Source organism: Arabidopsis lyrata (genome assembly GCF_000004255.2).
Source record: "Arabidopsis lyrata subsp. lyrata unplaced genomic scaffold ARALYscaffold_7, whole genome shotgun sequence".
Lineage (NCBI taxonomy): Eukaryota > Viridiplantae > Streptophyta > Magnoliopsida > Brassicales > Brassicaceae > Arabidopsis > Arabidopsis lyrata.
The window spans coordinates 1,237,058-1,259,440 of record NW_003302549.1 but is presented as its reverse complement, the minus strand read 5'-3'; the positions used below and the strand labels follow the sequence as shown (position 1 = coordinate 1,259,440).

General features: G+C 34.8%; 5 protein-coding genes and 3 long non-coding RNA genes across 10 annotated transcripts; 4 read left to right on the top strand and 4 right to left on the bottom strand.

Annotated features, from left to right (window-relative positions):
* The first annotated feature begins 323 nt into the window (after positions 1–323).
* LOC110226243 lies at positions 324–1,091 on the top strand. Its single transcript, XR_002330316.1, has 2 exons — positions 324–664; positions 759–1,091. It is a non-coding gene; the product is annotated as an uncharacterized LOC110226243 (long non-coding RNA).
* LOC9305056 (ribonuclease III domain-containing protein RNC1, chloroplastic) lies at positions 997–3,561 on the bottom strand. The gene is made up of 5 exons (XM_021017073.1): positions 2,611–3,561; positions 1,997–2,201; positions 1,695–1,895; positions 1,523–1,609; positions 997–1,436 (listed from the first exon to the last, which is right to left on the bottom strand). Exons 1-5 carry the CDS (start codon positions 3,411–3,413, stop codon positions 1,119–1,121), a joined length of 1,614 nt encoding a protein of 537 aa, XP_020872732.1. The 5' UTR covers positions 3,414–3,561; the 3' UTR covers positions 997–1,118.
* Positions 3,562–6,641: 3,080 nt separating this feature from the next.
* LOC9305055 (peroxidase 50) lies at positions 6,642–8,328 on the top strand. Its single transcript, XM_021019692.1, has 4 exons — positions 6,642–7,031; positions 7,122–7,322; positions 7,409–7,574; positions 7,732–8,328. Exons 1-4 carry the CDS (start codon positions 6,822–6,824, stop codon positions 8,136–8,138), a joined length of 984 nt encoding a protein of 327 aa, XP_020875351.1. The 5' UTR covers positions 6,642–6,821; the 3' UTR covers positions 8,139–8,328.
* Positions 8,329–12,542: 4,214 nt separating this feature from the next.
* Positions 12,543–13,905, bottom strand: LOC9305054 (LOB domain-containing protein 39). 2 transcript variants are annotated; one of them, XM_021019890.1, is made up of 2 exons: positions 13,532–13,905; positions 12,543–13,342 (listed from the first exon to the last, which is right to left on the bottom strand). In XM_021019890.1, the coding sequence occupies exons 1-2, from the start codon at positions 13,713–13,715 to the stop codon at positions 12,804–12,806; spliced, it is 723 nt and encodes a 240-aa protein (XP_020875549.1). In that variant the 5' UTR covers positions 13,716–13,905; the 3' UTR covers positions 12,543–12,803. The 2 variants fall into 2 exon arrangements, with proteins under 2 accessions (XP_020875549.1, XP_020875550.1); XM_021019891.1 differs by having other exon boundaries at positions 12,543–13,331; positions 13,532–13,623.
* Positions 13,906–16,732: 2,827 nt separating this feature from the next.
* Positions 16,733–17,513, bottom strand: LOC110226252. Its single transcript, XR_002330323.1, has 3 exons — positions 17,427–17,513; positions 17,259–17,317; positions 16,733–17,152 (listed from the first exon to the last, which is right to left on the bottom strand). It is a non-coding gene; the product is annotated as an uncharacterized LOC110226252 (long non-coding RNA).
* On the top strand, positions 17,349–19,636 carry LOC9303013 (formamidase). The gene is made up of 7 exons (XM_021017185.1): positions 17,349–17,665; positions 17,756–17,993; positions 18,115–18,305; positions 18,378–18,613; positions 18,716–18,959; positions 19,073–19,180; positions 19,344–19,636. The coding sequence occupies exons 1-7, from the start codon at positions 17,447–17,449 to the stop codon at positions 19,470–19,472; spliced, it is 1,365 nt and encodes a 454-aa protein (XP_020872844.1). The 5' UTR covers positions 17,349–17,446; the 3' UTR covers positions 19,473–19,636.
* Positions 19,637–19,668: 32 nt separating this feature from the next.
* LOC110226253 lies at positions 19,669–20,186 on the bottom strand. The gene is made up of 3 exons (XR_002330324.1): positions 20,096–20,186; positions 19,891–20,018; positions 19,669–19,806 (listed from the first exon to the last, which is right to left on the bottom strand). It is a non-coding gene; the product is annotated as an uncharacterized LOC110226253 (long non-coding RNA).
* On the top strand, positions 20,057–22,235 carry LOC110226250 (formamidase-like). Of its 2 annotated transcripts, none has more exons than XM_021017184.1 (7): positions 20,057–20,330; positions 20,412–20,649; positions 20,774–20,964; positions 21,071–21,306; positions 21,437–21,680; positions 21,779–21,886; positions 21,965–22,235. In XM_021017184.1, exons 1-7 carry the CDS (start codon positions 20,112–20,114, stop codon positions 22,085–22,087), a joined length of 1,359 nt encoding a protein of 452 aa, XP_020872843.1. In that variant the 5' UTR covers positions 20,057–20,111; the 3' UTR covers positions 22,088–22,235. The 2 variants fall into 2 exon arrangements, with proteins under 2 accessions (XP_020872843.1, XP_020872842.1); XM_021017183.1 differs by having other exon boundaries at positions 20,753–20,964.
* Positions 22,236–22,383: the final 148 nt, after the last annotated feature.

Sequence of the window (22,383 nt, the reverse complement as noted above, 5' to 3'; positions counted from 1 at the left end):
ACCAAAAAGAATAAGACACGCGATGGGATTTTGAGAAAGAGGTGCGTGGACCAAAAAAGGCATGATTTCTGTGGATAAACCCCTTTAGAAATCGTAGACACGCGCTCAACGCGAGATGGGTGAGAGTGGGTTTGAAATCACGCGATCGGTAAAAGTGGGGTATGAAGTGGAGCTCTCTGATTGGCTAAAAAACTAAAAATAGTAGACATGTAGCTCCTCTCCTCCTCCTCTTCTTATAAAATATATATTACTGTACTTGTTCTTTTTGTGTAAGGTATGAAACAAAACTACTTCAATTAACATTTTCTTCAAAATCTGAAAGTTGTGTTTGTTTTAGATACAATTGAGAAAAAAACTAGAATCTGGATATTGGCCAAGACAAAACTGTTATTGTTCTCTCTTATCATTTTTGTGGTCTCTTATCTAATAGGTTCTTATAGACAAAATTTTGTCATTTTTATATTAGCCCCAGCTGAGAATGAAATTCAGATTTTCTTCAATCTGAAAGTTGTGTGTGTTTTAGATACAATTGAAAAAATACTAGAATCTGGATTTTGAGATGCTAAACATTTTCTCTTCATTTTGTTCTGCAACCATTTTTACAGGTTGGAGCATATAACTGAAAACTGGATTCAAAGAATAGCAGCTGAAGAAATCAAACAAAGTGAGTTGAAATATCTTCTACACATCTGAAATATTGGTACAGATTTGTCCAATCATTTTGCTAGTTTCCTATTTTAATGTTTTCTTCACTTTAGGAGATGAACTTTCAAGTGCAAGGATCCATCACACATTACTCCCACTCTCTCCACCACTGCACATTGCAAAGGTTGCTCAAGTTGCTGCAACGGCCTTTAACATTCCCCTTACTTTCTTCACTTTTTGTGTCAGAAACAAGCACCCACAAGAAGGTACATTTAACTCCGGTACAAGCAGTGGACTTTTGACCAAGACAATACTGTTTTTGTTCTCTCTTTCTATTTTTTGGCTCTATCCTTTTTTTTAGTTATAAAAGTTTTCAACATTTCACCAAAAGGTAATGAAGTATTTAACTACATAAATCAAATCCAGTAGTATACTAAAAGACATTAAGACAAATGAGAGAGACACTTTGATTTTCAGACAGCTTTAGGTTGGATTTGTTCGAAGTCGAAAACCTCAAACATGAGCCGCCGAACATCAGGTTTCCCGTAGATGGTGTAGGCAAGGCCGTGAATGGCTTGTTGAACAGCGGTTGTTGCCGGATTCCTAAGTCTCCGGTTATGTTCATACCGATCATGAACCTCCTCTGAGTATGTTATAAAGTTGTGAAGACGTTTTTCTCTCAGATACCGCCCGCAGAATTTGTTCATTAATAGACGCCGATGCTTCTCTTGCAACCACTTCCCTGGTGCGTCCAAGTGCTTCATTAACAAACGTTCAGCCATTGCTATGTCCTGCATCATCCCGAGACAAAAAAATCGGGTTAATAAAAAAAGAACTGTTCTTTTGATCTTTTAAGATGAGAGATCGTTATACTCACCTGTATCTTCTGTCCTACGTATTCCAGCCGCTCAAAACAAAACCGTGGGTGTTCAAACTTATGCTTCGAAGGATGCAAGAAGCAGAGCTGTGTAATTTGAGGGAAGTGAAAGAAGGTTAGAGAAGGAAAGTAACATATCACATGAAAAAGCCAGGGGTAACAGTTTTTGTACCTGTAACCCGAGTCCAAGTTCGATGTTTCTTGCTTCAGTTATCTCCTTGATTCTATCATTCATCGGTAAGGGGTATCCGAGGGTCTGCATAACTTTTGGTTTGCTGTCAAAATCCCATATGTTCCCTCTGAAACGATGCATTCCCGGAGGAACACAAGCTCTGAATAGCCTTGGGTGTGCGAATAAAGCATCTTCAGGAGGCTGAAGAAACAGAATAATTAATAAAGGAATCACTCTTCTTCGATAAACCAAAGAAGTTAACTGTGTTTTCATAGCTTGATACTTTGGTTTTATATCATTACCTTGTAAGTAGCAATATCTTGCCAACCTAGCTTTTTGCCTTCAAATTCAACAGAAACATAATCTACATCCTCGAGCTGTCTCCTGCTTCGAGGCTGACACTCATCAGCATCTGGATCCATCCCAAACACCTCAAAAAGTACACGATACACTTCCGGCATCCCATAGCATAGATAGATGGCACCAAACAAAGCCCAGAACACAGATCTAGCCATAACAAATTCACATGGATAAGTACTTGTCTCTTGTGAGATATTGAAATGCACAGACTCGTCAAGTTTTCATTCATTTAGTTCAATCAAATAGAAATCCCGACCTAGATAGTTAGCACCAGCTATCACAAAGACACACTACAAACAGATAAGACAGATCTTATCCAAGCTGAGAAACCTTTGAACAGCTAAAAGCTCTCATAGTGAGACTTTGGCTAATCTAAACACAGAATGTAGTTCTTGAGAGGATCTAATAGTTCCACATACAGCAAAACCAGATATTAACACATATCATTGTTTAACTCCTTGAAACTAAAGTCTCAGCTCCAAACAACAAAACTATGGACTAACACTCAAGTGAAATCATCATCATCATCATCAAAGAAGAGAAGAGAGAAACTTACTTAACCGGTGGCTCACGCTCTTTTCTAATCAACTTATCCATATCATCATAAGGAAAGATGAGATTTTGCAAGCTCGCTGCTTTAATCCATTTGGGGAGATACCTCTTCCCAATCAAAGCAAACACTCTCTCCCTCATAGGTCCCGGAGATTCCCTCGGATACCTCTGCAAGAAAAACTCCGTAAGAGCAAGCTCAAGCACATACTGACCCAGAAACCAAAGCCTCGAGTGCCCATTCTTCACATGCCTCGCACGTGCCCTATCACAAGACGGATGCTGGAACGCAAGATAGAGCAACGTATCAAAGTGTTTCGCCGGATTATCATCTCCTAAACTCTCTGAAGGCTCCAGAGAATACCCTAAAGCTTGTTTAACTTCAAGAAGATACTCATCGATCCATGTTTTATCAGCGTTGTTAAGCTTTGACGATGGAAGACAAGAACTGAGTAAAGGAAACGACTTGAGAGACAATTGTGGACTATTGAGGAATCTCTCAGCTAATTTCTTATCATCTAATGGTGGTCTTAAGATGAATCGTTTCGGAGGAACCTTTTTCTTCGGTCCTGTCGCTGTTTTACGCTGCGCGAGCTCCTTGAGAAGACGTTGAGGACTGTCTCGTGGAAGACCTTGAGTCTCCGCCGCCACGGAAGCGCAAATTCGGAGATTTTGGAATCTGGGTTTTGTGAGAATCGATTGGATTTTAGATGGGAACTGAGAAATTGAAGAAGAAAATGAGATCTCTGGTGCTGAAGATGAACAAATGCGAAGGAGAGAAGATGATGAAGATGAAGAACAAAGCTCCATTGCTTCTTTAGACTATTATCAAACAAAAATTAAGAAACCAAATCATCAAACTCGACTCGAGAACACAAAGACACGATTTTTGCAACAGTAGAAGAAAATGGTAAACGAAGAAGATTGCAGAGTTCCATGGATAAGGTCATGGCGGGGAGATTTTTGCTGGATCAAGGTTTCGGTATAATCAATCATTCAGGCCCGTAAAAGCCCACTAATATAGCAAAAACCCATAAGACATTGTATAGTAGGAAATGATCATTAATAATATAGCTTAGATTAAAATATATATAGCTTAGATTTTTTTATATATAAAAAAAAAAAAAGAAAATTAGATTATTTCACATTCAAAAATAAAAAAATGCTCAAATCTATATTTTTTGCTTTGATCTTTCATCTTTGTATAAATTGTATTGTACATGAATCATATGTAATATGTAATCATGCCAATATATAGGCTATGTATATAGATATAGTCTCACTTTGCAGGAAAAAAGATTCCTTTTGTGTTGGTCTTTTTCCTCTAAATCACATGGCACATGATAATCCGATTTGTATCATTTAGAAAAACTATAGAAGACGTACAAGTCATCCTGTTTTGATCTTTTCTACAGCCATTTATATTATTTAATACAAACATTTTATTGTTTACTTTTTCATGTGCAACACGTACGTGACTACGCGTGTTTGTCTAAGTAATCTAATAAATTAATAAGTTAATTCTGCATCTAATCTAAATTCGATTATAGTATTTTGTAAACGACGACTTGAAAGAATGAGAATACAATTATACAATTGAAAACACTATCGGAAATGATTGCCAAAAGAAAAGCATATTGGAAATGAGATGCTCTCTTTCTAAGTAATTATTGGCGTTATATATATTAACTATCATTATTAACATCATATTCATATATCATAAGCACGGCTTATCGGCTATACATGTCACTGAAACTAATACTATTAAACATGCAACAAACTAATATCATTAGCTATCGTATATATAAATAAATGTTAGGACAAGAAGCAATCTAAAGACTAACTATACAACTATGCTCGTTAACGAAAAAAGTTATGCCATTACACTCGATCACATAAAGTCATAAAGTTTAATAGAGAAGAAAATTTAAGTAAATCACTAAGTTAATGACGACAAGATAAACGCATTCAAAGCATGTGTAGAGTTTAATAGAGAAGGAAAATTGAAGTGAATCGCTAAGGTAATATAACAAGATAAACGCGATCTAAATAATTCAGTGAGATACCGTAATCCTAAAATTGACTTACAAACATACTGCATTTTGGCTGTAGTATATTTAATAATCTTGTAGGACATAACATGTAGATTAATTGATTAAAGACAACGTGCATGTCTTTTTTTTTCTCTCTATGATGCGGGCCTTTTAGCAGAAGAATGCTACAGACATATAAAATTTTGATAAAATTAAATAATTAGCTAATTGTGGCCTTACTTGTTTTAACCTTTATATCCAGAATGAACATTATATTCAAAATTGATCTTTTCACAACTATAGAATATTGATTTTTCTTTATTTTTTGTTTGGTTGCATTCTGATCTGGTCATTCCTCTAGTGATTACTTTTTTTTGTGGGTAAAAGGAATATTCGTGGAAGACAATTCAAACATTGGTTTTGAACGTGTAAGATAAGTAATGACTAGATATAAATCTTTTTATGCATGCAACAAACTTTGATTGAGAGTTTAATATAATCACGGTTGCACAAAAAAAAAGAACAACAACAAATAGATATAAATTCTTTTAATTAGATCACGCCCGCTTACAAAAAAAAAAATCATATTATTAAAGGGAACTTGTTATCCTGATACTATTTTGTCACACCTCACAAAAAATTATACTTGATAATCGATAAAAAAAATATATATACCTGATAATTGATTTGTAGTCTTTTTAAGTATATGACTGCATGAACTAAGTTGTATTCTTAGTTTAAATGAATTGTCAAATTACAATCAACATAAATTAATTATCTTCCCACAGATCAATTAATTTTCTTGCATTTTAAAAAAATCCTCATAAATTTGGACTGACTAAGACATATATGGTTAAAATATTTATCATTTTCTAATCGATTAGACAAATTAAAGGACATGGTTTTCTTAGAAAAAAATAAAATAAATGACAAATAAGAGAAAGAAGCGTGATTGCCTTTTACTTGCATGCAGATGTAGTAGTCTCCCATTTTGAATGACTGCTCTAAACTCTAAAGTATAACTATTCTCGTCAACTAAAGTTTTTTGTTTCTTTTTAAAACGTCAACTAAAGTCTATATCAAATAATTAAACGCCTAACCATAGATAAAAAGAAACTTTAAATCTATATTAAACCATTAGCTTCTGGAATAAAGTAAAACAGCCCTAAATAAAATCACGACCATCAACTGATTCGGACGGACCATGTGTAGCTTTTCTTTTCTAGAATTGTATGTAGTAAACATTTAAATTGCGTTAGATAGTGGCATTGTATATTTGAGGCAGACAGGCAGTAGGTCGAGTTTTGGTGACTCTAAGATTCAAAATTATCAGTGTTTCATAAATAATGAAAATAATGAATTATTGGATGAATCATGAAGTTCTTTAAAAAAAAAAAAAGGTGTGCAGAAGAAAATAATAAACAAACTAGTTGTTTTCTTTTTGTTAAAGTAAATAACATAAATGTTCAATGGTAAAATGTTAGCTTTTTTATTAAAATGGGAAAATGATGATTAAATAGCTAGACGCAAAATCGAAATTTTGTAAAAATAGTATGGTTGGTTAAAAAAAATGAGGCTATATGAATTTCTGTCATTCTATCACCTTTGTAGGTATTACTTGTTAGGATTAAGGTTATCGTAGTTGATTAGACTAATTAACTAATATATATGAACCGAAAAAGTATAATAGTCAGGAGTAGTAGTTGAGATTTCAGAAAGATTCAAGGTGGCCATAACACAATATTATTCGCAATGACAAGTGAAGCATCGTTATCAACTTATCCCTCTCAATCCCCACCACCACTCTCTATTCCCTCATATAGATAGATCATCATAGTGATCATACACACACACAAACATTGGTAGAGAGAACAATAGTATGCTATATTCACAACAAAACAAAAATGGACTAATTCATTTTAAAATGCAAAATTAATGGAATTGACAAAAGTATCTTTTTTTTTCTTTTGTAAATACTAATCAAATATTTGAAATTAACCAAAAAAAACCATTAAAAATGATGCCAGAAATTAGAAAAGTATAAAGTCTTTTTCTCGTTAATAAAATGAATGCAAGCTGGCCGGCGCTACTTGTGCACACCACAAAAGCATATTTATATAAGATCTCTCACTCCATTCATGTAATTATACACATAAAGAGACATTGAGATTGAGTAAAAATAGCTATGGTGATCAAAACGAATCTCTTATTGCTTCTTCTCTCTCTCTTTCTCACCCTCAACCTCTCCTCCGCTCAACTCCGCCGCAACTTCTACGCCGGAATTTGTCCTAACGTCGAGCAAATCGTTAGAAACGCCGTTCAGAAAAAAGTCCAACAAACTTTCACCACCATTCCCGCCACTCTCCGCCTCTATTTCCACGATTGTTTCGTCAATGTAATTAAAACATATTTTTTATTGATAGTTTTGCGTAGAATTATTTCATTGTTTTGTCTAATTTATGGATTAATTGATTAATAATCATAGGGGTGTGATGCATCAGTGATGATAGCGTCGACTGATAATAATAAGGCGGAGAAGGATCATGAGGAGAATCTATCGTTGGCCGGAGATGGATTCGACACCGTCATTAAAGCTAAAGAAGCTCTTGACGCCGTCCCAAATTGTCGTAACAAAGTTTCTTGCGCTGATATTCTCACTATGGCCACTCGTGACGTCGTTAATCTTGTTAGTAACTCATTCACATTTATATAATACAATGTTTTGTTAAATTAAAACATTATTGTTAAGTTATTAAATTAAATTCAATATAGGCGGGTGGACCAAAATACGACGTGGAATTGGGAAGGCTAGATGGATTATCGTCAACGGCGGCTAGCGTCGGAGGGAAGTTGCCTCATCCGACCGACGATGTCAATAAACTCACTTCACTTTTCGCGAAAAACGGCCTTAGCCTTAACGACATGATCGCTCTGTCCGGTAAGAAGATTTGAAAGAATAGTATCATTCGGATAAAAACAAATTAGCTATATATAGTAGTGATTTCAATTTGGTAATATTTCGGTTTAGCTTCATGTGGTTATCGGTTTATATTTCCGGTCCTAATTTACATTTGGTTTGATCTTAAACATCTCAGGGACACACACATTAGGATTCGCGCATTGCACAAAAGTATTCGATCGGATATACACTTTCAACAAGACAACTAAAGTGGATCCCACGGTTAACAAAGATTACGTGACAGAGCTAAAAGCGTCGTGTCCTCAAAACGTAGATCCAAGAGTGGCTATAAACATGGATCCAACAACACCAAGACAATTCGACAACGTTTACTACAAAAACTTGCAACAAGGGAAAGGACTGTTCACGTCTGATCAAGTCTTATTCACGGATCGTCGGTCAAAGCCAACCGTTGACTTGTGGGCAAGTAATGGACAGTTGTTTAATCAAGCTTTTATTAACTCGATGATCAAGCTTGGTCGTGTTGGTGTTAAGACCGGTAGTAATGGTAATATCCGTCGTGATTGTGGAGCTTTTAATTAATTTAAATATATCTGGTTTAGATTTTGTTTATCTTCATTCAGTTGTATTGGGGATTGGATGGGTCTCATGAAGCTTTCAGATATAATTGTAATAAATCTCAGTTTTGGGTTTCAGTTTGCTATATCGCAAAACCTAAATTGTAACATAGAGTGACAATAAATTTGAAGGAACAATAAATATCATTATAATAGTTATGGAGGGATACATGATTAGTCCCAATGACAATACTTTATATTTGTATCAAATGTCAATCATCTATTGTTTAAGTAGTTAACTACAAATAATTAATTTTTGTGTTGAGAAATATAACCAAAGTACATTTTCTTTCCAAAAATGATCAAACGAATTGTTAAAAAGAGTTAACACAAATATAGTTCAAATTCGTAATCTTAACTCATCGAAAAGTAATTATTAAGTTAGTGATTATTTGAGATTGAGAGCTAACAATCACCGCTCTTTCTCGCTATGTCTTCGAGAATTTATTCGAACAATACCTTAGTTAATCTTAAATGATTCAGATGCGTTCGCTTACCTCTAGCCCGTGCCATTGTGCCAACATGAAAATAAAACAAACCTTCGCCTACATTCATTTTCTTTTAAGTTTGAATTGTCTATATATAAATTTCTGTATATAACAACAACCATAAGTCCATTTTTTTAGTGTTGAAATGTGACTCTTTGTAATTTTGGGTAATAGAATTTATGAAGTCTTTTAAATTGTAATCTAGTTAAATTTTTAAAATTGAACTAAATATTGAGACAAATCAAATATTAGAGTAACTAATCTATTCACCTTATTCTAAATCACCAATCTAAATCTTTTCGATGCAAAATTTTTATAATGACTAAACATCTATCAATATGTTATAATTACTGAAATAACTTAAATAATCAAGAGAAAATAAATTGATCAAAAATTTGCAAAGATTAAGAAAAATATAAGCAAAACATAAATAATATATTTTTTTTAAAACTGAAAAAAAATCACACATTCAAAGTTGAGATTCTAAACAAATAGAAACAAACATATAAGACCATAATTTTATGTTTTGGTAATTTATCATCAAATTAATTATCCTTCTTCCCTGACCTATGTTATAAAGGAACTTTTTTTAATTCATTATTATTCATCAATTTTCAAGATGTCCTCAATTTCAAATCCTCGTAATAGGTTAGTAATAGCGTTTCAACTTTCGAGTTTCAACGTTTTTGTATAACTTTCTTGGGATACAAGGCCCAAGCCCAATCCATAATATAGCAAGCAAAGCAATGGTCGGAATTTACCTTAACTCTCGTCTTTATGGATTCTTCCAGGACTTTAGGCAACGCTTACTATCGCAATCTGGAAGAGCGGAAAGGCGTTTTTGACTCCGACCAAGCGCTATACACTGACCCGCGCTCACAGCCATTAGTTGAAGAAGTGGCCAGTAAGGCAGTCATGGTCAGGATTTCGAAGGAGCTTTCGCACGCTCAATGATTACGTTGGGCAAAATCGGCGTGAAAACGAGATCCAACGGCAACATCCGCCGTCTTTGTGACGCCTTTAATTAATTGTAACTTGTGCTGGGCCCTAAAGCCCATTATGTAAAACAATCATAATGTAATTAAGTGAAATAGTAATGAAAATCTTCATTTAAATAAAAAAAAAATACCCTACTCTCTTCACTTCTCGCTGATCTCTCTTCTCGTGGCCCGTGGGTTCGTTTTCGTTGAAAGATTTTGAATCACATATGACGTGAATGGACTGGTGGAGAGATCCCGGTGTCCGGTGTACCGTTCGGTGGCGAGCTCCGCCGGACAATCCAATCTTCGTGCCACAAATTTTTGGGATTTTAATGTTGGACTTTTTTTGTGGTGTATAAGCACGTGGCTTCATCTCTGTCTTTTCAAGAAACATCGAAACAAATATGAACACTTATGCAAAATTTCAATTCATTTCCATCAATTAGGTTTTTTTTTGTTTTTTGTTTTAACAACTAAACATATTATTCGATCGTCTGAGTTTTTTTGTTTTGTTTGTGTTGCAATTTTGAGGGTAATGTTTTATTGCTTTAGCCTAATATCACAAAACGAAGTCGTTAAATAGTTTAGAAAATAAATAAACAAATCGATATCATTAGGATCAACTGAAATAGGCCCAATTAATTCTAACTAATGAACGTTGATGATTGATAATCCTCTATAGAAAATTACTAACTTTTTGTAGAATAATCAAGATGTTTACGAACTTACTGATTGCAAGCGTTCGCGATTAACTTACATCGTTGGGGTTTGCATCAAATTAAGTAAAGTTACCCCAAGGTAATATCATTACTATATTACTATTTAAAAGACTTAAACTTCCACAATGCAATATATCGATAACGTTATTATACATAGCAACCGCAAGATAATTCAGTGGCGTGAGGGGTCTCTTTAAGACATTTTCCGCTAGGAAAACGCATTTCTATGCATTTTTTGTTGCAGTCTGGAATTTTTGAGCAAGAACCAATCACGAAAAAGCCATGTCTCTGTGATTCTTCAGCTTCCACAGCTTCTGTCATATTTTAAATAATTAAATCAAAAACAAAAAATATATAAGCATATCATATATTCCCTCCGTTCCTGAAAGTTTGATATTCTAGTGTTTTAGGTTTGTTCCACAAAAATTAATTTTCTAGCTTTTTATTTTATTTTTTATTAATTGATATTAAAAAATCGTAGATTTCAAAGCGTAATGATTACAAATAATTAACTGTTTTATATTACTATTGGTTCATACACTATTAAAAATATTTAATGAAAAGAAAAAATTATTAAATGATTAAATCATGATTGTTTTTTAATATATGTGTAAACTCTAAAACATCAAATTTTCAGGAACAGAAGGAGTAGCTTTAAACTGAAAAAATAGATTTCCTTTGTTGCTTACTTGGAATCAAGAGACATCAAGACACAAGAGCACAAAAAATAAACATTTGCATGATGATGCCATTTTTGTATTTATTTTTTCTTTTTGTGCTTTTGCTAATGAAATATGATTGAATAGTTCTATTTTTAAACACTTGAGTTAGAGAGAGAGAAAGATACACGTGGTCCCTTTATATATGTAATTTCCTATATTACTGAATTTGCTTAATTGGCAAAATATAATTACATTTGGATTTTTTACTATGATTTACATTAAAATTTTAGTCAACCTTTAATGTATATTCAATATTTAAGAGGAATTAATTTTATTATTATATGTTGACTATTTAATTTCTTAATATTTGAATACGCATTATATGTATCATTTATAGCATAAAATATGTTCTCTTTTGTAAGATACTACTAATTACTAAAGGCTTGGGAAAAAGATGGTCATCTTTTGAAATCCATTTTTAAAAAATATTGAGATATATTTTTAAAAAATAAATTTTATGGACATTTATATAATACAATCAACAAATTTTCAAAATTAACATTAGTGAATTTACGCAATAACTATGTTATTACCCAATCTAAATATATAAAATAATAAAATTAATTATAATACGATCACATGAAATATTAATTAATTTATCTTATTTTAAAAAATTTATAAATTATGTGATAAATTTGATAACAAAATTTATTTTGGTGTTATTTGTGTGAATTGCCAAAAATAGATTAGACTGATGAAGAGAAGTGGCTATTTGCATTATCCAAAAGCCGTCTTATCCATGAAGACCAAATTTCGGTCGTATCATGTAAATATATATATAAGCTATTGGCAAATATCGTACTAATGTCACCTGGAAATTTGGAATCCCTCGGAAGCTAATTTATCGATTTGTTTCTTCACAAATCAAGTGTCAATTCTTTAAAGGGTTTTATTCGTATTTAGGATCTTTATATTTCATGTGATCTGCTCAGAGGGGAAAATTAAAAAAATTCCAAGCTGGACTACGGGGGAATACAAATTTTGAGAAAATAAATAAATACAAGGGAAAATGTTTTTTTTTTTTAATCAATATGACAGCTTATAAGTACTAAAACTGCGATCGAATAAATAAATCGTTTGGTTGGTTATGCGATTAAATTAGGCAGTTAAAAAGTGAATAGACAAACCGTATAAGCACAAAACCGTATTATCAAGGAAATTCCTTCATTCTCAATTTCTAGATTTTCTAACTGCATTAGGATGGTGGTAGTAGCTAACTTATGGAAATTATGTGATAATTTAACAGAACTAGAAAGATTTGGAAAGCAGGCTTTTACACAGTTCAATGTTACCGTTGCGTTACTATCGTTTTACTCTATATATTAGTATGAATCAGATACACAAAGAGCCCATTAATGGCTGAATGTTGATCCAATTTTCACGAATATTATATGATTCTTTGTTATATATGATCAGTTCTTAATACAGTATTGTACAAGATACATTATGTGTGATATGCCTTCTTTAAATGAGTTTCGAAACTTGGAAAAAAACATGAAAATACAGACCATATGTAAGAAATGAAACAATTCTCAACAGATTATTTATTCTCATCGGCAAAATATATAACCCCAAAATTTTATCATATTTCAGTATTTCTCGATAGAGAAAATCATTAACTAGCCAATAACTATGCGGCTTAACTAAATATCCATTCCCACTCATAACTGATAACCCTAAAAAAGAGCCTCAAAATCTTTGAGTGTTTTGCGTCGTCGGTTTTAAACAAAAAGGTTTAATAACTTTTTCTCTCCTTTGTTTCTTCTTTGTTTATTATCTCCTCTCATACCATTTTCCCAACACGACGTCGTTACAGATTCCTCCGATGGACTCCCCGGACGATCACCGTTAACCGCCTTACAAAACGTCGACGGAGGAAGAAAAGGAACCGGTACAGCCTGAGCGGTTAGGGTTAAACCGTCGTTCACTTGGAGATCAAGATCCGAATCGGACTTGAATCGTTTCCGGTTAACCAGAGAGTCTTTCATCTCCGTCTTAGATCTGGAGGTGGTGAAGCGACAATGGTGGTTTTTGTTTCTTGAAACGTCTTGATGCCAAATCTCGGAAGACTCATCGGAGGAGAGCATCAACGACGGAGATTCAAGAAGATCTGAGATCGGTCTCAAAGTTCCGCCGCGAAGAACAGTCTCAACCGCCGCTTGGCACACGTGCCAGTTCCCAGTCCATAACATACCAACCGCTCCGTTAACCGGATTCACCGTCCTCCCACACGCTTCAAACAACAACGACTGAAACAAAGCTTAACAAACCAAAACCAAAAAAATCAATTTCAAATCAAAAACATTAAACGTTGTTATAGATCAAAGAGTTTGTGACCTAATGGTTAAAAAATAAACCTAACTAGTACTCTCATAGTCATGTTATATTTTTCGATTTCAAGATAGATAGTGCGTGTGAGTGATCTGTAGATGATAAAGAGAAGTCGTACCTGGACGTTGGATTTCGGGTACGCCGGAGATGAAAGACATGAGACCGGCACGGCCAAAGAATTTAGCGACGAAGATAGTGGCATGGCCTTGTGACTCTGCGGATTCGATCCATTGAAGGCAAGGTCGAAGGATGCATGTTTCGCTGCAACCTTTTCGAAGAACTCTACATCCATTGCAACTCATTTTTTTTCCGAAATTTGAAAACTTATTATATGAGAAGTGATATCCAATATTTTGGGAAACTCTACTTGTTAAAAAAAAAAAGTATAGAAAAGCGTCGATTATTTCGAATTTGGGAGCAAGAAAATAGGTTTTGATCTAATTTGATTGAATGAAGAAGAGAGAAAGAGAAAACAAGTTTTAAGAAGATGAGAGATGATAAAATGAGATTTATAGAGGCGAGTGAATAATAATAAAGAGAGTGTGCCAACTTGTGTTTCTTTTTTATTCCTTTGTCCTTTTTTTTTCCATTATTCTAATTAAAAATCTTTGTGTATATTTGAAACTTATGGGAAATACAGAAACTAAAAACAAGTTTGGATTTCGTTTTCAAAAAAAAAAAAAAAAACAAGTTTGGATTTAGCCGGTTAGGGTATAACATTTTGAAAAGTTAAAATACTAATATAGATTAGTTTTGCGATCACTAATTCAAACTTGAGTTAATTTATACTCTCTCCGTTTCATAATATAAGTCGTTTTAGCTTTAAACACGCAGATTAAGAATATATATTTTTAAAAAGTTCAGTCAATCATAAAAGAGACTGCATAATATAAATAATTATTAAATATTAAAGTAATATATAAAGTGGTAAAAGATTATTTGACTAGTGTTAAAAAATAGGAGTCTAGAATTTATAAACTCGCAAGGCTTATTGTATCTCAATGGACTTAAAACTTGAAAATGAAATTGTAAAATTTATGTTGAAAACGACTTATATTATGAAACAAAATTTTTTCTTCAAAATGACTTATATTATAAAATGGAGGGAGTATAAGTTGTTGGTTTGAACTATATACCCTAAAAGACAGCGTTAGGGAGGGATTCCAAAGGTATTGGCATTGGAGGAAGAGAGAGAAAGAGAGCGTTTCCGTTTCTCCGCGAACACTTGTCGCTGACTCAGACTCCTCTTATATTATTATTACTTTCTTGTTTTAAAGAAAAAATATTAAGATGTGTACTCTCTTCTTTTCAATTAGAGTACTATAATGAAAACAAAGCTGAATTTGGGATTTGATAAGTTAATAGACAAATCTTACGTCAGGAGACGATGGGGTGCACGTGGATTAGGGGAAATTATTGGTTCAAGTGGTTTGTATTTTTATGTGATGTTTCGGATTTTATTATAGAGAAAATAAAAATACTTCATTGGTAGTTATTGTGTGTTACTTAATGATGCTATTCTTTGGGTGAATGAATCTCATATTTTCAGGGTTAATCATTTGGATGGCATTATTGAATATTGATACAAAAAGATACTGAAATCAATAAGCAAATCACAAGAGGACAAATTGTTAAAAGAAAGTAAAAAAAAAGAGAGGACAAAGTGTTGTGGGTATCTTGCCACATATTCTTCTAGTTTTCTCTAGTAGCCAGACACACAATAAAACCACCCTAATACCAAATAGTAAATCACAGTTTTATATCTCAATAGTTCACTTCAAATGAGTTTACCAAAAATAAATAAGTAGTTCACTTCAAATGAAATGAACTATCAAAAACTTTCATTAGAATACGATAATGTAACACATTACACGAAATATCTAATGATTAATGGGGCGTTATGATATACACATAATTACAAATTTACAACAAAAAAAAAATCACATGACGATTACAAACAAAGTGTTAACGACGTTCTAGAGGGGCATACATGAGCTATATCTACATTTCCCAATGGTGGAACTTGCATCAATGTACTTTCACATTCCTCCAATCACTTTGGACATGTAAAATGTTTATCAATAAACAATTAGAGAGAAACGTGGTGTTCATGAGTCATGACCTCGTCGTCTTCCACAAACGCATGTGTCTCCATATGTATAAATCAGAATTGATATAGTACAAAAAAGACTCTTAACTTATTATAAATAAGCGTGTTTGACTCTACGTACCTACGACACAACATAAGTATTTGCAATCTCTTGGAACTACAAAAGCCGTTATTGGCCCTTCGCTATATTCAAAGGTTTCTTCTGATCTTCTCTATGCGTGTGCCGGTGTGCCCCTCTCTTTCTCGAACGTATGTAGTATAATTCTTTTTTTTCTAATTTGAAATACATTGATTTATCTACGGTGTAGAGAAAATACAGATGGAAAAGTGCTTTGCTTATGCAAATTTCTCAATGGCGAATTTTCCAAAACTTCTGACCTAATTAGAGAAATTTTTAGCTCACATCATCTCCCACACTTTGTCGGAATAGGTCTCAAACTACTACTTAAATTATTACATTTATTATTTTATATATGCGATATTTTTACCTGCAAAGCGAATCATAATTTAATGGACTACTGGTGACACTAGTTCAAAGTATTTGGTTGATATTTTGAATAGAAGCACTATAAAACGAAACACAAATGTAGACCATACGAAAAAAAAAAAAAAGTAGAACTTTGTGGAATAATGGACTGATTAATTAACTTAAATCACGATTTCATAATTGATATAGTCATTGCAGAAAATTCAAAATTCGAAGAAAATTATCAATGAGAACAACATGACCATCAACTACTACTACATGTATATATTTTTCTACTGGTCAGGAAGAAAATGTGGAAGTGTATCTTAGCTTTCTTCTTTACGATTAATTAAACAAAACATTTTGAACAGTTTTATACTACTGTTGCTGTCGGTTCTGACGTTGCATACTTATCCAAACCAGCCTTTAGTTTTGTCTTCCGTACAGTTTAACTCGCTGGAATGTAACATGCAAAGTTATAAAATTATCATAATATTTTATTAAATATTGGCAATATATGATCATAGTTAGATTTTCGTATTTCACAGAAATTTAAAGACTAATCTCATAATTTTAAAACTAATAACATTAATTTACGAGACTCCGGAATCCAAACAATATCACCACCATTTCTCCTCGTACTATTTTGTATTATATGACATCATATCATCTTTAATCCTCTATCAACCATGCCAAATTGCAATTTTTTTTTGTTATGCCATTTTAGATGTGAATAGGACCAATAATAAAACACCTTTCATTCAATAAATAAATTAACAAAATGTGATATTATCCCCCACAATAAAACTCTTTTTTTTTTTTTTTTGATAAACACCAAAATAAAACTTGATGACGCCAAGCATGTAAAGCCACAACCACGTAAAAATTAAATTAAGTCAAAATGAAGATTCGATAAGATTTTTTGGACAAAATCTGTCTGATGCTTATTCAGGAGCATCTCCTCTGTTCCAGCAAGAATGTGGAAGTAGGGATCAAAGAGTGTTTTAATGGTTGACCTCCAGAAGATGAAGAAGCCACGGAAGCAAGAATTGCCGCTCCACAAGAGTTGGCTCCCCGGAGTTTCCTCCGATCACCTGAGCTTACGACTCTCTGATTCTTTTTCATAACATAAGTCAAGAAAACGTCATTTTCAACTTTTTGTCCTGCATGCATTGCCACACATAGACGGAGACACGTGTCTCTGGATACTATCCACTTGGTTAAGAAAAAAACAAAGTAACAGTTTTAGAAAAAGAGGAAAAGTCTTACGTTTATAGTGAAATCTGCAATCTTTTTTACTGTCTTTTTGTTGTGGATAGATAAAGAATCTGCAAGAACCAATGAATGACCTCTCTTTTTACTGTAACAAGGACAAAAGAAAGAGAGAAAATAAAAGAGATATATAGAGAGAAAACGTGAATAGAGAGACCACTGTACTTATTGGGTTTTGATGTTTGATGGCTCCACTGAGTCCAAGAGTAGTGGTGAAGGTGGATTTGAAGAAGAAGCCATGGCAGCAGAACCAGCCACTGCACAATAGATGGCATCCGGAGATACCACCAGTAGCAGAGGTCAAGGCTGGTGAGTTTTTCCGGGTGGAAATGATTGATTGTATGGGAGGTGTTGTCAAAGACAATGACTCTGCAAGCGATATCAAGAACGCAGACCTAACCACTGTAAGTGGGTTTTGTAAGAAACATGTGAAAAATCAACGATGAAACAATTCATTTACTTTGAAAGAAAAACAACTTTTGGTGATTGTACAGACTCATCACCTAAGTGGGCCGATTAGAGTTGTGGATGAGGATGGTGTTGCAGCTATGCCAGGTGATCTTCTTGCTGTTGAGATATGCAACTTAGGTCCTCTTCCAGGAGATGAATGGGGATTCACTGGTTCGTTTGATAGAGAGAATGGTGGCGGTTTCTTGACTGACCATTTCCCTTGTGCGACCAAAGCTATTTGGTACTTTGAAGGGATCTATGCCTACTCTCCTCAAATTCCTGGTAAGAAGACAACATGTCAATGTCTTTTGTCAAGCAACTTTAGTAGCATAACCATGTAGCTTTCCTTGTTATGAGGTGTTCTGTTGATTATTCACATGCTAATATCATCACATCACGGCAGGAGTACGATTTCCGGGTTTGACACACCCAGGAGTCATTGGCACCGCGCCATCGATGGAACTCCTGAGAATATGGAATGAAAGGGAAAGACAATTAGAAGAAAGTGGTCTCAAGTCCCCAACACTATGTGAGGTTGTGCATCAACGGCCATTGGCAAACCTACCAACAGCTAAAGGATGCCTCCTAGGGAACGTAAGCGTTGATGAGTATAAAATGGTGCTTAACTCTTGACTTCCCAGGGTTTCTAACATAATCCTCTTGTAGATTGAAGAAGGAACACCGGAATGGGAAAGGATTGCAAACGAGGCTGCGAGGACGATACCAGGAAGAGAAAACGGAGGAAACTGTGACATTAAAAACCTAAGCAGAGGCTCTAAAATATATCTTCCAGTGTTTGTAGAAGGGGCTAATCTAAGCACAGGAGACATGCATTTCTCGCAAGGTGATGGTGAGATCTCATTCTGTGGGGCCATCGAGATGAGTGGATTTCTAGAACTCAAGTATGTAAATAAGTTACTCTACTATGCATTCTCAGATGTTTTTGTTTGTGTGCAGCGTATTAAACAATTCTGACCAGATACCATTATGTAACTCCTTAATAGGTGTGAAATCATAAGGAATGGGATGCAAGAATACCTTACGCCAATGGGACCGACCCCGCTCCATGTAAACCCAATCTTTGAGATAGGGCCAGTTGAACCGAGATTCTCAGAATGGCTTGTCTTCGAAGGTATCAGTGTCGATGAGAGCGGGAGACAACATTACCTGGATGCAACAGTTGCTTACAAACGGGCAGTTCTCAACGCCATAGACTATCTCTTCAAATTTGGTTACTCAAAAGAACAGGTACTTGTCTTTGTAGCTTGATGTTTCTTCCAGAATCTAGTTGATCATAAACCAAATATCCATAAATTAAAACTAGAAAGACAGAAGTGATCAAGAGAATATGATGTGAACAGGTGTACCTCTTGCTCTCATGTTGTCCATGTGAAGGAAGACTATCTGGGATAGTTGATTCTCCAAATGCCGTTGCTACACTAGCAATACCTACAGCCATCTTTGATCAGGTATGAATTTGTGCTCCTCTGTTCTTTGGTTAAGTACAAAAAAGCTTCTGTAGAAACCTCTTAAGTTTACTCTGTTCTTCACCCTCGTCACTCAATAATTTGTTAACAACTGAAAAATAGGAAGACAAAGATGTTAATTGCTTTTGTATGTACGTTAATGCAGGATATTCGGCCAAAGACTCGGAAGGTTCCAGTAGGACCTCGGATAGTGAGGAAACCAGATGTACTGAAGAGCACATATGATGGAAAGCTTCCAATTACAAAGAATCCAAGTTCTTCGACAAGCTACTAGAAATCATTTATGTAGAGAAGCAACTATCTAGACAGTATAATTTACTAATCAGACATGTTTTGAAATAAAGAGAGAAATGGTTTCTTTTTCTTTGTTGGAAATTCCACATCAAGAAACTCTAAAAATTGGAAGGTAATGAAATGCGTCCTAAATCTTTATATGCACTCTTTAGGGTGATGCATCAGATTCTGTAAATCTTTATATGCACTCTTTAGGGTGATGCATCAGATTCTGTCTGAAAATAGCTTTCATTGAATTGCAAAACTGCGCAATTAATAAGTCGAATGTAAAATTCCTCCTTCGTGAGCTCCTCCTCTCTCCAAACATAGAGACCCTATTCAGAACATAAGTCAAGAAAATGTCATTTTCAACTTCTTGTCATCTATATGCATGGCCACACACAGACAAAGAGACATACGTGTCTTACGGCATTATCCACTTTGTAAGATACTAAGATGAATGAAAGTCATTTGTCTAGATATAGAAAAGTCTACGAGATGGTGAAAGATGGGATCTTTTACTGTCCTTTAGTTGTGGATAAGGAATCTGCAAGACCAATGATTCCAAGAGTGAAATATATATATAAACATAGAAAGTGTGAGTAGAGAGAGAATATACCGTACTTATTGGTTCGGTTTGATGGCTCCAGCAAGTCCACGAGTGGTGGTGAAGGTGGATTTGAAGAAGAGGCCGTGGCAGCAGGCTCAGCCACTGCACAATAGATGGCATCCTGAGATACCATCAGTTGCAGAGGTCAAGGCTGGTGAGTTGTTTAGGGTGGAAATGGTTGACTGGACGGGGGGTGCAGTCAAAGACGATGGCTCTGCTGGCGATATTAAGAGCATAGACCTCTCTACTGTAAGGAGGTTTAGTGAGAAACATGAGTAAACCAATCATGATGGCTTGCACATAGGTAAGAGTTTCTTGGTGATTATGCAGGTTCATTACCTGAGTGGGCCGATCAAAGTTGTGGATGAGGATGGTGTTGCAGCTAAGCCAGGTGATCTTCTTGCTGTTGAGATATGCAACTTAGGTCCTCTTCCAGGAGATGAATGGGGATTCACTGGTTCGTTTGATAGAGAGAATGGCGGCGGTTTCTTGACTGACCATTTCCCTTGTGCGACTAAAGCTATTTGGTACTTTGAAGGGATTTATGCCTACTCTCCTCAAATTCCTGGTAAGAACACAACATGTCCATGTCTTTTTTCAAGAAATGACTAGCATAACCATGTAGTTTTCCCTATTATGAGGTGTTCTATTGATTATTCTCATGTTAATATCATCACACTATGGCTCGGCAGGAGTACGATTCCCGGGTTTGACACACCCAGGAATCATTGGCACTGCACCATCAAAAGAACTCCTAAGAATATGGAATGAAAGGGAAAGACAATTAGAAGAATGTGGTCTTGAGTCCCTAACTTTATGTGAGGTCGTGCATCAGCGGCCACTGGCTAACCTACCGACAAGTAAAGGATGCCTCCTAGGGAATGTAAGCTATACCAAAACGATATTTGCTGATGCCATAACAAAGTTTTTGAACTGTATAAAATGGTAGTTACCCCTGAACTCTAAAGGATTCTTACCTAATGTTGTAGATTGAAGAAGGAACACCAGAATGGGAAAGGGTTTCAAAGGAAGCTGCAAGGACAATACCAGGAAGAGAAAACGGAGGGAACTGTGACATAAAAAACCTAAGCAGAGGCTCTAAAATATATCTTCCAGTGTTTGTAGAAGGGGCTAATCTAAGCACCGGTGACATGCATTTCTCGCAAGGTGATGGTGAGATCTCATTCTGTGGAGCCATCGAGATGAGTGGATTTCTAGAACTCAAGTATGAAAATAAGTTCCCAATTGCAGTTTTTCTAGTGATTATACTCTACAAGATTTTCTTAGATGTCCTTGTTTTTGTGCAGTGTTACTATGAAATTCTGACCAGATACCACTATGTGACTCATTAATAGGTGTGAAATCATTAGAAACGGGATGCAGGAGTACCTTACACCAATGGGACCTACCCCTCTCCACGTAAACCCGATCTTTGAGATAGGGCCAGTGGAACCGAGATTCTCAGAGTGGCTGGTCTTCGAAGGTATCAGTGTCGATGAGAGAGGAAGACAACAGTACCTAGATGCAACAGTTGCTTACAAACGAGCAGTTCTCAATGCCATAGACTATCTCTTCAAATTCGGTTACTCAAAAGAACAGGTACTGATCTCCGCAACAAGATGTTTCTCACAGAACCTAATTGATCACAAGCATTAAAACTAGAGATAAATTTGATCAAGAAACTATGGTGTGAACAGGTATACCTCTTACTCTCATGCTGTCCATGCGAAGGAAGAATATCTGGTATAGTAGATTCTCCAAATGCCGTAGCTACACTTGCAATACCCACTACCATCTTTGATCAGGTTTGAATTGACAATCACAAAGAATTACTTCACAATGGAAGACGCCAAACATCAAATGATTTTCTTATGTTCACGCAGGATATTCGGCCAAAGACTCGAAAGGTTCCAGCAGGACCTCGGATAGTGAGGAAACCAGACGTTATGAAGAGCACATATGATGGAAAACTTCCAATTACAAAAAATCCAAGTTCTTCCTCTTAGCTTCTACAAAAACAAAACAAAGATGTAGAAGCTAATACCAAGACTGTATAATCAAAGCATATGTTCCAATAAAAAAACAACAACTGTGTGTTCCATAAAAAGCAACTCAAGAAACCACAAGGCACGCAAAAGGCTTAACTTTGCACCATTATCTGAGTAAAAGCATTCACTTTGGTATCAAAATAGCTTAATTTTTATATCACATCCTTAAATTACAAAACTAGGCATATAATAAGTAGAATCTATGATCCATTCAAGCTTTAAAGCCAAAAACTTTACACTAGATTCCTTCTTCT

What these genes read in the sequence shown, in the direction of transcription:
- LOC110226250 (XM_021017183.1), top strand. Translation starts at nt 20,112, where the DNA reads ATGGCTCCAGCAAGTCCACGAGTGGTGGTGAAGGTGGATTTGAAGAAG. An exon ending in CTACTCTCCTCAAATTCCTG is followed by an intron (nt 20,650 to 20,752) that starts GTAAGAACACAA and finishes TCATGTTAATAT; the next exon opens with CATCACACTATGGCTCGGCA. An exon ending in AAGGATGCCTCCTAGGGAAT is followed by an intron (nt 20,965 to 21,070) that starts GTAAGCTATACC and finishes CTAATGTTGTAG; the next exon opens with ATTGAAGAAGGAACACCAGA.
- LOC9305056 (XM_021017073.1), bottom strand. Translation starts at nt 3,413, where the DNA reads ATGGAGCTTTGTTCTTCATCTTCATCATCTTCTCTCCTTCGCATTTGT. An exon ending in GAGCGTGAGCCACCGGTTAA is followed by an intron (nt 2,202 to 2,610) that starts GTAAGTTTCTCT and finishes TGTTATGGCTAG; the next exon opens with ATCTGTGTTCTGGGCTTTGT. An exon ending in AAGATATTGCTACTTACAAG is followed by an intron (nt 1,896 to 1,996) that starts GTAATGATATAA and finishes CTGTTTCTTCAG; the next exon opens with CCTCCTGAAGATGCTTTATT.
- LOC9305054 (XM_021019890.1), bottom strand. Translation starts at nt 13,715, where the DNA reads ATGAGTTGCAATGGATGTAGAGTTCTTCGAAAAGGTTGCAGCGAAACA. An exon ending in ACCCGAAATCCAACGTCCAG is followed by an intron (nt 13,343 to 13,531) that starts GTACGACTTCTC and finishes TGGTTTGTTAAG; the next exon opens with CTTTGTTTCAGTCGTTGTTG.
- LOC9303013 (XM_021017185.1), top strand. Translation starts at nt 17,447, where the DNA reads ATGGCTCCACTGAGTCCAAGAGTAGTGGTGAAGGTGGATTTGAAGAAG. An exon ending in AGAACGCAGACCTAACCACT is followed by an intron (nt 17,666 to 17,755) that starts GTAAGTGGGTTT and finishes GTGATTGTACAG; the next exon opens with ACTCATCACCTAAGTGGGCC. An exon ending in CTACTCTCCTCAAATTCCTG is followed by an intron (nt 17,994 to 18,114) that starts GTAAGAAGACAA and finishes ACATCACGGCAG; the next exon opens with GAGTACGATTTCCGGGTTTG.
- LOC9305055 (XM_021019692.1), top strand. Translation starts at nt 6,822, where the DNA reads ATGGTGATCAAAACGAATCTCTTATTGCTTCTTCTCTCTCTCTTTCTC. An exon ending in TCCACGATTGTTTCGTCAAT is followed by an intron (nt 7,032 to 7,121) that starts GTAATTAAAACA and finishes TAATAATCATAG; the next exon opens with GGGTGTGATGCATCAGTGAT. An exon ending in CGACATGATCGCTCTGTCCG is followed by an intron (nt 7,575 to 7,731) that starts GTAAGAAGATTT and finishes TAAACATCTCAG; the next exon opens with GGACACACACATTAGGATTC.